Source organism: Rhinopithecus roxellana, chromosome 10, assembly GCF_007565055.1.
Source record: "Rhinopithecus roxellana isolate Shanxi Qingling chromosome 10, ASM756505v1, whole genome shotgun sequence".
Lineage (NCBI taxonomy): Eukaryota > Metazoa > Chordata > Mammalia > Primates > Cercopithecidae > Rhinopithecus > Rhinopithecus roxellana.
This window is the reverse complement of record NC_044558.1, coordinates 123,924,950-123,937,782: the sequence shown is the minus strand read 5'-3', so window position 1 is coordinate 123,937,782 and position 12,833 is coordinate 123,924,950. Positions and strand designations below refer to the sequence as shown.

General features: G+C 34.1%; 1 protein-coding gene across 3 annotated transcripts in view; it reads left to right on the top strand.

The window, feature by feature from the left end:
* The window catches only part of LMO3 (LIM domain only 3), a 62,068-nt gene that overhangs the window by 36,413 nt on the left and 12,822 nt on the right, over window positions 1-12,833 (top strand). For all 3 annotated transcript variants that reach the window (XM_010375736.1, XM_010375734.1, XM_010375735.2), the window contains one exon: window positions 12,296-12,421. In XM_010375736.1, the coding sequence (XP_010374038.1) occupies window positions 12,296-12,421 (126 nt within the window). The remainder of the gene's footprint in view (window positions 1-12,295; window positions 12,422-12,833) is intronic.

Below are 12,833 nucleotides of genomic sequence, written 5' to 3'. Positions count from 1 at the left end.
TTGGAAGTTGGATATAAGTAGATGTTACACACCCTAATACATACTCTATTTATGAAGGATTTGACATCCAGTTTTAGATCTGTTTAAGAAACAGTTAAAATTCTAGGCACTTTGGCATAGCAGCTTCTAAGAAGTACTTCAAATATTAAGTCCTAAAGGTGACACAATAAAGGAAACAGCTTAGTAGCTCTATTTTTTTTAATAAAGAAGATATCTACACATTCCAAAATCGTTAAAGTCAGCACTGTAGAAACAACTGTTTACAAAAAAAAAAGAGTTTGGATCACTATGCAGAAAACATAGAAAATGTTTATGAACAATATTATATGTGAACATATAAATATATAATCTACAGGTTTTATTTTAGTTCTTTCTGTAGAGCTTTATCACATAAAAGTACAACTTTAATATTTCTCCTTAATACTGTATTGAGAGTCGTGGTAATTTATTATGGAAAGCATCAAGTTTTAACAAATTAATACTAATGAATTGTACCTTTTTCTTCCAGAAAGCCATTTTGTCTTTTTGAATCTCTTTCCTTTTGTTAATTTCTTATTCCAAAAAGGAGTTCATCTAATCCTACAAATAATTGCTTTCTTGGCTTTATTTTGATAACGTAGGATTTTTCTCTTAAATCCCACTTTGAGGCAATGCAAAAATCCTTTTAAGGATTCACAAATTTAAAAAATGTGTATGTATTTTAAATACTAGCTTATATTAAATAAAAGTTATATACCTTCCCTTTTCAATGAGTTTTAAGACAGTGTTACAAGTTCAGTCTGAAAACTGTCAGATTTTTCTAAATTAGTTTTATCTGAATGATTTAGTTACACTTTGATTAGAATGAAGAATCACAGAATTTTATAATTATATAAATATCTTGAAAGGGTATTTAATTCAATCTGCATATTTGAGTCGATGAAGGAACCAAAGAACAGAAATTTTGAAACCTTTGAGTTCTCATTGATCTTTGGCTATTATTAGGGTTGCCATATAATTTTCTACCCAACCCAGGACATTTTTGATAAAGATAGTATGAGTATATAGATTATGCAACAGGTTTATATCCAGGATTGTCCTAGAAAAATTGTGACATATGAATAACCTTGCTTTTAGAGATATTAAATCTATGTATTTTTTTCAAATGATTGTATTTAGAGTACCTTCTTAAAGAATTTGAAAACAAATATTTATACTATTTATACTAATGAGATAAATGGTGTTAGGTATTAAATTTGCTTTGCAGAAAGTACTTTAACAAAAGTGACCAAATAGAATATGCTTCATGAATCTTAGGTGATTATGTCAAAGAAATTCAGTACAATGAAATACTGATGCCTTCAGAACGTAATATCCTTAGTTAAATACAAGGATGAATATCTATGATAACACTTTTTTGCATCCCTTTTCTTTGGAAAATTTAACTTATAGGTGACACAATGCCCCAAACCCTGCTACTTACCTTAAAAGAAAACATTAGTAATTAGGTTGTTTCTTCAAAGAGGTAAGATAAAATATTAAATAAAATTTCAAACTAAACTCTAGATAATAGATTCTTACATAGATTGTCATTATTTTCCTACATATCACTTTTTCTTTGAAGTAAGTCACAGTAATTAACCCTAGAAGAAATGTTTGATCATCTGAAATTTTACTGGCTAGCTGCAAGAATTAAATAATGCCTTACCTATTCAAGGTAAGTGATTTGTTAACTTTTTATGAATAATCAGGTGACTATTGTCACTAAATCACAGTCTCTGCATATAAAAGATATCCTTTACATCAGAACAGGTGAGTTTTGCATTGCAGTCCAGATTACACCAGTCACTAGTTCATGTTTCCCAGTGGAGCTTTGCTGAGCCTGTGTTAGTGCCTGAGTGAATAAGTGACTCTTGGAGAGATGGTGAAATGGACACATGAAAACATTAAATGACTTATTTGACAAAGATCTAAGAAAAAGTCTTTCCCAGGATTCTTTCTGAACTGTTCACAAAATGACTGTGATCATTTTCCTGTAATGCTTCTTTTCATTTTATTTTTCTTTTCTGTTGAAAATTTCAGTATTTGAAGTGCCTTAATTATAAGATGAGTAAAAAAAAAATATTTTCTAACCAGATACCTCTCCACTTAATTTCGTGTTCACTTTTATATATAGTGTATGGAAAGAAAAGGATGAAAAAGAAAGATAAAAAAGAAGGTAATTATGAGTCTCTAAGAAGTCTGTAAAGATATCAAAAGACTTCAATGCTGATTTTTAGGAAAGTATTACTTACTTAAAAAGTTTCACCTAGAAAACCCTATTCAATTTTAAGTAGACAAAGCTTTCTGAAACTCATTATAGAATAGACTATCACAAAAAATTCTTAAAAGCTTTTATTATGAAATTGTATAAAGCATATTCCAATTAGCATTAATTGTACTGTGGCTGAAACCAGCAGCTTCCTGAGCTATATCAAGGGAGAGACGTGTAGTACCTAAATTGCCCACGATATCTAAAATAGTTGTAGATTTTTATGTTCATTTAATTGTGGCTGATTGGCCTTCCCTTCATTATAAACTTACCTTAAAATTAGAACAAGAAGCAATAGTGATTAGATAAAATATCTGTTTCTACTACTTTAAAAATCTAGTTAAAATATTTCTGTTTTAGTACATATGTGTTATCCTTTATTTTACTGTTTCTTTTTCCCTTCTCCCTTTTAATATTCTAGTTCTTTCCACAACTATGTCTAAAAGTTTGAAAAATCCTGTCTTTTAAATATCAAAACAATAAATAGCAAGCTTGACACATTTCTTTTGTTCTAGCAACAAAAGATTCTTTTCAGATCTAAGATTTTGTGATTCTATGAAGTGTTGGTACAACTGCCATATTTGCCTGGAAATATTATTCTCATCAAATGTTAAGGGAAAAGCATTCTATTTTTACTTTTCTCTGCATAGCTTCTCCCAGTAGGCTGCTGTGCTGATCATAAATAGCAGTAACACCTGCTCGTAAGGCTTTGGAAAATGGGTATGAGAAGAAATTGACAATTATTTGTTGAAAGTGAAACTATAATGTTTAAATACCACTTGCAACTTTTAAGAGTCAGGTGTAGAAAGAGACATGATGATTCTGTGTAGATCAGCCATTACCCTCTGTCAGGCCAGAAACCTAGAGACTTTTATTCAGAGCAACCCCTTCTTGCCCCATTTTTGCAGGGAAAAACAAAGAAGTATAGTGAGAAGGAAAAACAAATTTGGATAAGGGATGTAGGTTCTCATGATAGCTCTGACACTAAATAATTGTGTAAGGTTTTGTGTGTAGACATGGGATATTTTCTGCTCTCTATAGCAGAGCTAAGACAGGACCAATTAGCCCAAGCATCAACCCATTTTTCTTTACATATTGTTCTGTTGCTGTCTTTACGGAGCAGAAAATGGCAAGTTTAGAAAGGAATTAACACTGAGTAAGCCTGAAACTGGAACAATAGGTGGGGCATTGTCATCTATTTCAGATTATGAGTGAGCTATAATGATTCACACTATTAGCATACATATTTTTAAGTTTCAAGTTAGAAAAAAAAAATGTCTCTGGCCTGTATTTTTTCTCGTCTTTAAGCTCAGAACATTACAAGAGAGATTTCTAGGATGGATTTCAGTTAGAAAATTTTGGATCTCCATTTGTTTGAAAATTATAATTGTCATATATCCAGGGATGTAAAGAAAGCTGAAGCTATAGACCACCACTGACCAATAGTAATAGAATGTGATCCACATATTAATTTTAATATTTCTGTAGCCAAGTACCAAGGAAAGTGTTTTAAAGGTGAAATTAGTTTTTTAAACAACATATTTAATACAATGTATCCAAAGATTATCATCTCAATGTGTAATCAGTATTTTCAGAAATTATTCATGAAATATTTTTCTTTTTTGTGCTAAGCTTTGGACTCTGGTACATATGCCCCACTTAGAGCATCTCAATTCAAACTCACTACATGTCAAGTAGTTGATAGTCACATGTGGCTAGTGGCTAAAATGCCGGTCAGCACAGCAATGGACAGTAAGTGAAGGGGTACTTAGCTTGGATTATGAGTAGATTGGAGGTGGGGGAGAAACCAGCTGTTTGCTGAAACTGAAAGGCCCACATCCAAAGTATGGAGGTTTTCGCCGTTCTGTTTTCTATGGTTCCCTGAGTATCTCAAGTCTAAAACAATCTATTTTGAATCACAACCTTCAAATTGGAATGGATTCTGTAATTGTTTATGGCAGGTACTTTATACAGATTATTCATAAAGCTTGACTTGATTCTTCTGTAATGCTAGGTTCTTACAAGTCTCGTGTAGTTCTAATGGGAAATCAGGTGCCATTAACATACAATACCCAGAGAAACAGATGACAATAACTTTCACCAAGATCTCTTTCTTCACCTTTAGTATTCCTTTTTAATTTTCTATTGTTGTCAGTGTAGTACTAGGTCTAGATCTCAAGAATTCCAAAAAAATCAAGAAGTTAAATATTCTTTCTCCCTCCTGTTCAGGGATAATTTTTACCTGTAATTTTATTGCCCCCACCATGTTGTTTAAATGGGTCCGATCATGATCGCTACTCAGTAAGTCCAACTAGTGGTTGCCAGATCTTAGGAGTGAGCCCTCTGAGTGGGCTTGAGCACCCACTGCTGCCTGGTGGTGTTCTGCCTGATTGAAGGAAGTGTGGAGTTTTGCCTGAGTGTAGGAGAGGTATGATATTCTGAGGATTCTCTTAAAATACCAACTCACCAAACATGAAGCTTCTATCATCCAAGCTGTCATCACCCATCCAGGCTGTGTAGGTTTCTCTACCTACTCCACCTAAACTCCGCCAAGCAGACTACTACCATATTGGTCATTTTAAAAAATAGTCTTTAAATAAACCCTGAACTTGACCATGTAGAGGCTTCTGCTCACCCTCTAACATCATCCCACAATGACCTTCTTCCAGCTCCCCACAGTTCTCTACTTGTGAAATGCCATCTATCATTCAAGTCCTGCTTCAACTGATTTGTTTTCCCTGGTCCTCCAGCACAAGTCTACCAAGTGATGTGCCATCCTCCCCTTTATTGCAGAGCACTTCTTGTATTCTATCCCTGGGTTGTGCTTCTCACTGGTTGCCTGGCAACACACACCCATAGTCATCTAAACATTTCCCACCAAGTACCTAGCACATAGTAGGCATCTACTTTCATTAAAAAAGGTTCATTGAACCTCAGCTTTCTCTCAGTACCATGAATTATTGCTGGGATTTCAGGTACCAAGTTACAGTTTTTTGTTTGTTTGTTTTGAGGCGGAGTTTCGCTCTTATTGCCCAGGCTGGAGTGCAATGGCACAATCTTGGCTCACTGCAACCTCTACCTCACAGGTTCAAGTGATTCACCTGGCTCAGCCTCCTGAGTAGCTGGAATTACAGGCACCCTCCACCAAGCCCAGCTAATTTTTTGTATCTTTAGTAAGAGACGGGGTTTTGCCATATTGGCCAGGTTGGTCCCAAACTCCTAACCTCAAGTGCCAAGTTGTAGTTTTTAACATATATATGACTATGTAGCATGGGCTTTTGGTCGTTTTTTACTGAAATTTTAATTGGTAAGTTTAACTTAATTTTTCTTCTCTTTCCTTTTCATTCAGTGTAATACCTACCTATTATGTGTGTATGTGCATGTTTGGAGAGAGAATGAATATATATATGTACTATACATGTATATATGTATATGTTAAACTTTCAGCAAATGGCTTTTATGTTTCTGTTTTAGCATGATCTGTATATGTTAATAAAGAAAAAATATTATTTAAAAAGGCTGAACTAAATATGCTAAATTAGAATTAATATTATAGAATTAGTTATGAAATAATCTCTAAAGTTTTAAAATAGAAAATGTCTTTTCTTTAATATATGATCAACTTTTAAGCTTTTTTGAAAATTTCTTTTTTTAATTAGCACATTATAATGGTATGTATTTGTAGGGTATAGTTTGGTGTTTCCATGCATATAATGTTGTGTAATGATCTAATTAGGGTAGTTCAAATACCCATCACATCATACATTATTTATCATATTTTTTGTGTGTTGAAAATGTTCAAAAGCCTCTCTTCTATCTATTTTATAATATACAGTGCTTTACTGTTGACCATAGTCACCCTACTGTGCAATAGAACACCAGAACTTATTTCTCCTAACTGTCATTTTGGCCCCATTGACCAATTTCTCCTCTTCCTCTTCCCCTCTCTGCTCCCTCTCCCAGTCTCTGGTAACCACTATGCTACTTTCTCTTTCTATGATGTCGACTTTTTATTTTAGCTTCCACTTTTCCATCTATGCCTGGCTTATTTCATTTAACATGTTGCCCCCCAGGTTCATCCAGGTGGTCACAAATGACAGGATTTCATTCCTTTTTATGGCTGAATAGTACTCCATTATGTGTATTAATTTATATATATATATATGCCATTGTGTGTATATATATGTATACATGTACATATAATGTGGTGCATATATATATGTACATGTACATATATATACACGTCACATTTTCTTCATCCATTCATCCATTGATGGGCAGGTAGGTTGATTCCATAGCTTGACTACTGTAAATAGTGCTGTAATAAACATGAGAGTGCAGATATCTCTTCAACATACTGATTTCATTTCATTTTAATCCAGTAGTGGGATTGCTGGATCATATGGTAGTACTGTTTTTAATTATTTGAGGAATCTCCATACTGTTTTCTATAATGGCTGCACTCATTTGCAATCTCACCAACAGTATCAGTGTTCCTTTTTTCAACCTTTTAATCTTAACTTCAGGAAAATTCTAAATCATCAATGAAAATATTTAATATGTGGTAGACCTAACTGCAACAATTAGAAACATTGTTCAAAATAATGTTAAACATTTATATTTGTATTTGTACATTCTAAAATGTTCAGTATTTTCTTTTTTACTTTTCTTTAACTGTCATAATACGTTTATCTCTATGACAGTGGAGCACAGGCTGAGAACCCAAAAAGAGAAAGAACAATAGACTCAACTCTCTACAGCCTGTAATGGGTTAATTTTTTAAGTTTAAAACAAAACAAAAGAATTGAATGTTGAAAGTGTTTTCATTTTCTTTCTTTTTTTTTTTCTTTTGACAGAGTCTCGCTCTGTCACCCAGGCTGGAGTGCAGTGGCGTGATCTCGGCTCACTGCAACCTCTGCCTCCTGGGTTCATGCCGTTCTTCTGCCTCAGCCTCCTGAGTAGCTGGGACTACAGGTGCCTGCCACCACACCTGGCTAATTTTTGTTTGTTTGTTTATTTGTTTTAGTAGAGACGGAGTTTCACCGTGTTGGCCAGTATGGTCTCGATCTCCTGACCTCGTGATCTGCCAGCCTAGGCCTCCCAAAGTGCTGGGTTTACAGGCGTGAGCCACCACGCACGGCCTGAAGTGTTTTCATTTTCTATCACTACCTTTCTTAGTTGAAAAAGAGGAAAGTAGATGAGAAGCATGTTTGTAATAGACAAAAAAGCAATTGTCCTTCTCAATCTGTAAAAATGTTCATTCCTTCCCGCAAAACACATTCAGTAAAATTTTTCCATCCAACAGTCAAAAGTCAAAAATCTTTCCAATTGATTACAATTTCATATTCTTTGAAAGCCAGACTTTCCTTTCTCTGTTCATTTGTAGTTATTCTATAGTTTTTTTTCAGATAGGATTATAACTAAACTAGTCTTATCTTTAATATTTTAACAACTATTAGACCAGGCATAGTGGCTCACACCTATAATTTGAGCACCTTGGGAGGATTGCTTCAGCCTAAGAGTGTGAGTTCAGCCTGGGCAACATAGACCCCATCTCTACAAAATTTTTTTAAAAAATTAGCCAAGTGTGTTGGTATGCACCTGTGGTCCCAGCTACTTGGGAAGCTGAGGCAGGAAGATCACTTAAGCTAGGAGGTCAAGTCTGCAGTGACTCATGTTCACACCACTGCATTCCAGCCTAGGTGACAGAGTGAGACTCTATCTAAAATAAAATAAAATAACTTCCAAATGTATGCATATTTATCTCATTAAATGAGGATTGCTTGACTACTGATCTGATCTTTATTCAGAATCAAGGTTTACTGCAGTGACATATTTGTGCATTTTCCTCAAATATTAAATTAATTTGAGTCAAATGCTATGCTTCCCATAGCTTGGAGGAATTTGATTTGGTGACTTGAGCCACTGACCTGGTTAAAAAAGTCTATAGAAACATCTGGTGCCGTGAAATAAAAGACACTAATACAATGAACACTCATTTCCCCCTGAAGCCTGTATAAACCATATTCATTATTGCTATGTTAAATGATTATATGTCTTGAGTTTTTCCCTACCCCCAGTCCGCAGGAACTTTAGAAATGGATATACACTAAACCATAAAGAGTTTGCTTGATTTATGGCAATGTTGCCAAAGCTGTTGAACATTTAGTAAAAATGCAAAATGTTCTGGTGCCTTTAAAAACATCTAAACTTGCTTTGTCTTAGTTCTTGCAATGCCACCCATACACAAAAGTTATTAAATATTTCTCTGTGCATGCTCACTACAGTGTGGCAGGTGTAATACAGCATACAGGTAGGCTGAGTTCTTACCCATAAGAAAGTTAGAAAGTTGTCTGTTAGGTTTTTATATTCATGTCTGTTTTTATACAGACAAAACGAGGTAGTGAAAGCAAAAAAAAAAAAATGGAATGGAAAGGGGACAGAAACATCTTTGGGATTTCAACAGATATTAATAGTTATATGCACTGATATTGTAAAGCCGGTACTTGTCACCTTTTACATTATAAGCCTACTTTTGGAAGTGTGTCAGAAAGAAGATAAAGGTCATATTGCTTAAGGCCCACTAGGAACATAAATGATAGGGAAAAAAATCTAGCCCATAAATTGGCAAATTACCATGTACCGTGATTTAATAATCTATAAGACATCTTAAAATGAGCAAAATGGATCATTGAACTTATTTTTTTTTCCTTACCATAAATGTATAAGCTGGTATGCTGTGATTAATTTAGATCAAAATTTCACAATGACTTCCTTTTTAAAATAATGCTTTGTCTGTCTCAGTGTATGACTAAGAGCTCTTAGGCCCTCTTATGTAGGAGATGAGACTGTATAAGCACTACAAACAAGAATTTACAGGGATCTCCAGCTTAAATTGAAAAGTGGATCTATGATACCTTTATAAACGAGTGTGGGAGTAAAGGGTGCAGAGGAAGAGGTTACAAGAATTTTCAGGATTATGAGTACTCAAAATGAATTAGATAGTTAAGAGACTGTTTTTAAATATTTCTTAGGCACAGTCTGAAAAAAAATCTTACAAATGAGAACTATTCATGTCTTATGCTTAATTGACATATATGAAAATTCTTTTGCCTCCAAACCCAAATGTCATGTTTGGAAACCAAAGGATAACATTATACATTTGAAAACCCCATTTCATAAAAGAATACTTTGTCTCTTTTCCCAGAGAATCTTGGGTTTGTCCCACTGAGAAAAAAGAGAACTCGAATGTAGCTATAGAATGATCTCTTGATCCTTGGACAAAACTGAGGAAAAAGTCTAACAAATGCATCGCTTTGCAGTAAATTAGATCAGATTTCCGCATCTCCGCGCTCAGTCTGTGAGCTGACAGTTCAGTAAAATGTTCCCTTGTAAGGTTCGCCCTCTTAGGAAAAGGGGCAATAATTCATCATTAGGATATCAGAGTCCAGGTGTAGATGGAAACTGATGGAGCCTCCAGCGAGGCAGGGAAAGTGCGTGGAAGAAGAAAATTTTATCTGAAGCCTAATTCCCTGGTTACAGCAGAGAATAATTAAGATAATATTACTTCAAGAGTCCTTTAATGATTAAAAATCACATATGCAGAATCCATAAATTGGAGGGCAACAAATTGAAAGGCTATAACGTCAGAGAACTGTTTTGTGCACATTGTAGTGGAAAGTACACTCGTGGCAGTGTGCCGTACGGGCAGCCATCAGAGACGCGGACCATTCCAAGGACTTTGTTTAGATGCAACAAATCATTTGTCTGTTATTAACCCAGAGCTTGTAATTATGCAGATTGCCATAGATTTTCCTGGGCCTGGAAGTGAGATTGAGGGTTGTTCACAGTATAGCAGGCAGCTCAGGGCTGGCCATGCATTACTGAACTTGCCACATTTATCATGTTGACTGATGGCAGCAGAAGCAGGTCTCAGGTCCCAGTGGTTAATGTAGTGGGTAATTAACTGTCATTTGCCTAGTAATAGGCTGATGATCAATGGTTTGTGTGGAAACAAATTCTAATCAGGTAGCTGATAAATGCTCAGCTAGCGAGAGCAATTGAAATTGGGGGAAACTATGTCCAGAATTTCAAAATGGCATTGTGTGTGTATGTTTATTAGATATGAACAAACTGAATAATTCTTAAAAATGGCTTTATCGCATGTTAACCAGATTTTATATACAGAAGTATATCTATATTCATTGAATAAAGAACTTTTAAGTTTTTCTTATTTCTCAAAAATAATGAAGAACAGAAGAAACAATGGCACTTGTAAGTGATGTGCCTCCTAAGTAGGTCATGTTAAGTACACTGAAAAATAAATATGAAATGTTAGAATGAACTAAAAAAATTCTTCTTACAAATGAGTAGGATGAAAGCTTTAGTTTGTGATGGTTTTATTTTTTGATGATGCCAGTAGGAGATGTGAGGTATTACATTTTCAAGGAAGTTCTTTTTAAAGAAATATTATTTATCAAAATACGGATTACAAACTGAGAACATGAAGGTTATTTGTGTTATATTCCTTAAAATAAGCATACTAAAGTATTTTTAAATTCATGAAGGAAAAATAAGTGTTTAACAATTTTGAATTTGATCTTCTTGAATGTAAACTTCGCTTACTTTTTATCAAGTGCACAGACTATGTTAGCAAAGTCTTTAAAATGCATTTATTGTTTCTCCCTTCAAGGCGCTTATGCTCTTCAAGGGACCATCCAATAAAAATATGAGCATAAACATTTATTGCACATTTTGCCAGACACTTAGAAACCGTCCTCACAACTGTTTCCAACAACTGTCATTATGCTGGTAAAAGGAAAGAGTTATAAACTTGAAAATGAATATGCAAGCCTTAAGAAAAGACTTCTCTTTGGAGTCTATAGAAAGTCATAACAGAGACTTCAGCACATTTGTGCCTAATCCTTAAATTCAATCAAATGAAAGGCTATGTTTTTAAAAGTACATTTTTATAACCAAAATGAGTTTTCTCTATAGCACCTTTGAATTCATTAGTTTAGAACTGCTTTTAATTTGGTCTTTCCCATGAGAGCCATTATATTTTCCTCCTGTCAGCCTGACGCTGGAGAAAAAAGAAAACTGGCAGATGTAGTGTTTTTCATCTAGCTTGCTTCCTAGTAAAAAAGTGCGTTAACTACTATGCATGGAATATTATTTATAATAATTCTTCCCCACCACTATCAACTTTAAAGAAACTTGGTTTAAATATTGCCAGTGCAAATGGATAAAATATTTCTTCACATTATGAAATCAAAGACATTTCATTTTGTGCTTATTTTTAGGTCATTACAATAACTATTCTCAGGAATCTGCAGCAAATAGGAATTTTTTAAAATCCTAGACAATTCCAATGCTTCTAACAGTATATTATGCTTCAATTTCTAGTCTAGCTGTATATAGTTTACAGCCTCATTTACTTTAATGTGCTACTTGAATAACATAATCATAGCTGGAACTATGGTATAGAGCCATAAGGTGCATGCATGTGCCTCTATGTTTTTTGACTATTTAAATGGCTTGTTCATAAATGTATTTTTAATAATAACAGCAAACCTTTTAGTAACTAAATGTCAAAAAATAATGAGTCATTCGTTAGTTGGTTCCTTTCCCAACTAAAATGTTTAATATATAACATTAAGATCAAAGTTACATTGCTTTTATATTTTCTGTATACTCTAACCCAGAGAAGATTTTTGCTATGAATTCACCCCCATTGACTTCTGTTGACGTGTAGTTATGTAAGCTTCCTAATGTATTTGTCTTCTCCTTTTCTTCTCAAACAAGATGTGATTTTCATCAAGGAAGGTCAACGGAGAATATATTGCAGAAGAATATTTATGCATACACCTAGGATAAAACCCACTTGTGTACATCATAAGGCATTGTGTATTGATAGCTTTACAGGGTATATTAGCATCATCTCTCTTCACAATCTCAGATTTCTCTGTAAGAGTTTCTAAAAAAAAAAAATGTTTCTTATTCTAGGCTCTTCGGTGTAACGGGAAACTGTGCTGCCTGTAGTAAGCTCATCCCTGCCTTTGAGATGGTGATGCGTGCCAAGGACAATGTTTACCACCTGGACTGCTTTGCATGTCAGCTTTGTAATCAGAGGTAAGCAGATCTCTTTTTGGTCTCTAAAAAATGGTAAGCCTCTCTGTGCTGACCATTGATTTAATAGGTGGAAATTATATTCGTACATTTAAAGCAATTAATCTCAGCATTTTTCTGTTCTGTAAACTTTAATCCTATGCCAGAAACAAACCACTAAGGAGAAGAAAGGTTTTAAGACTTACTTCTACCTGAAAGAAAAGCATCGTATAAAGAGCACATAACAGAAAACGGAAACACTTCTGTAAACTTTGACTTCTTTTACTCATTCCTTTCTTTTATTATTTTCCTGTCTTTTAAAAAGTACTTTTAAATATCTCCTTTTTTGTACGACTTATGTGAGCAAATAAATTCTCAGTGAAGCAAATATACAGGAATTTGTTGCAGGTATTTTGTATTCTTCTTATTGTTTATA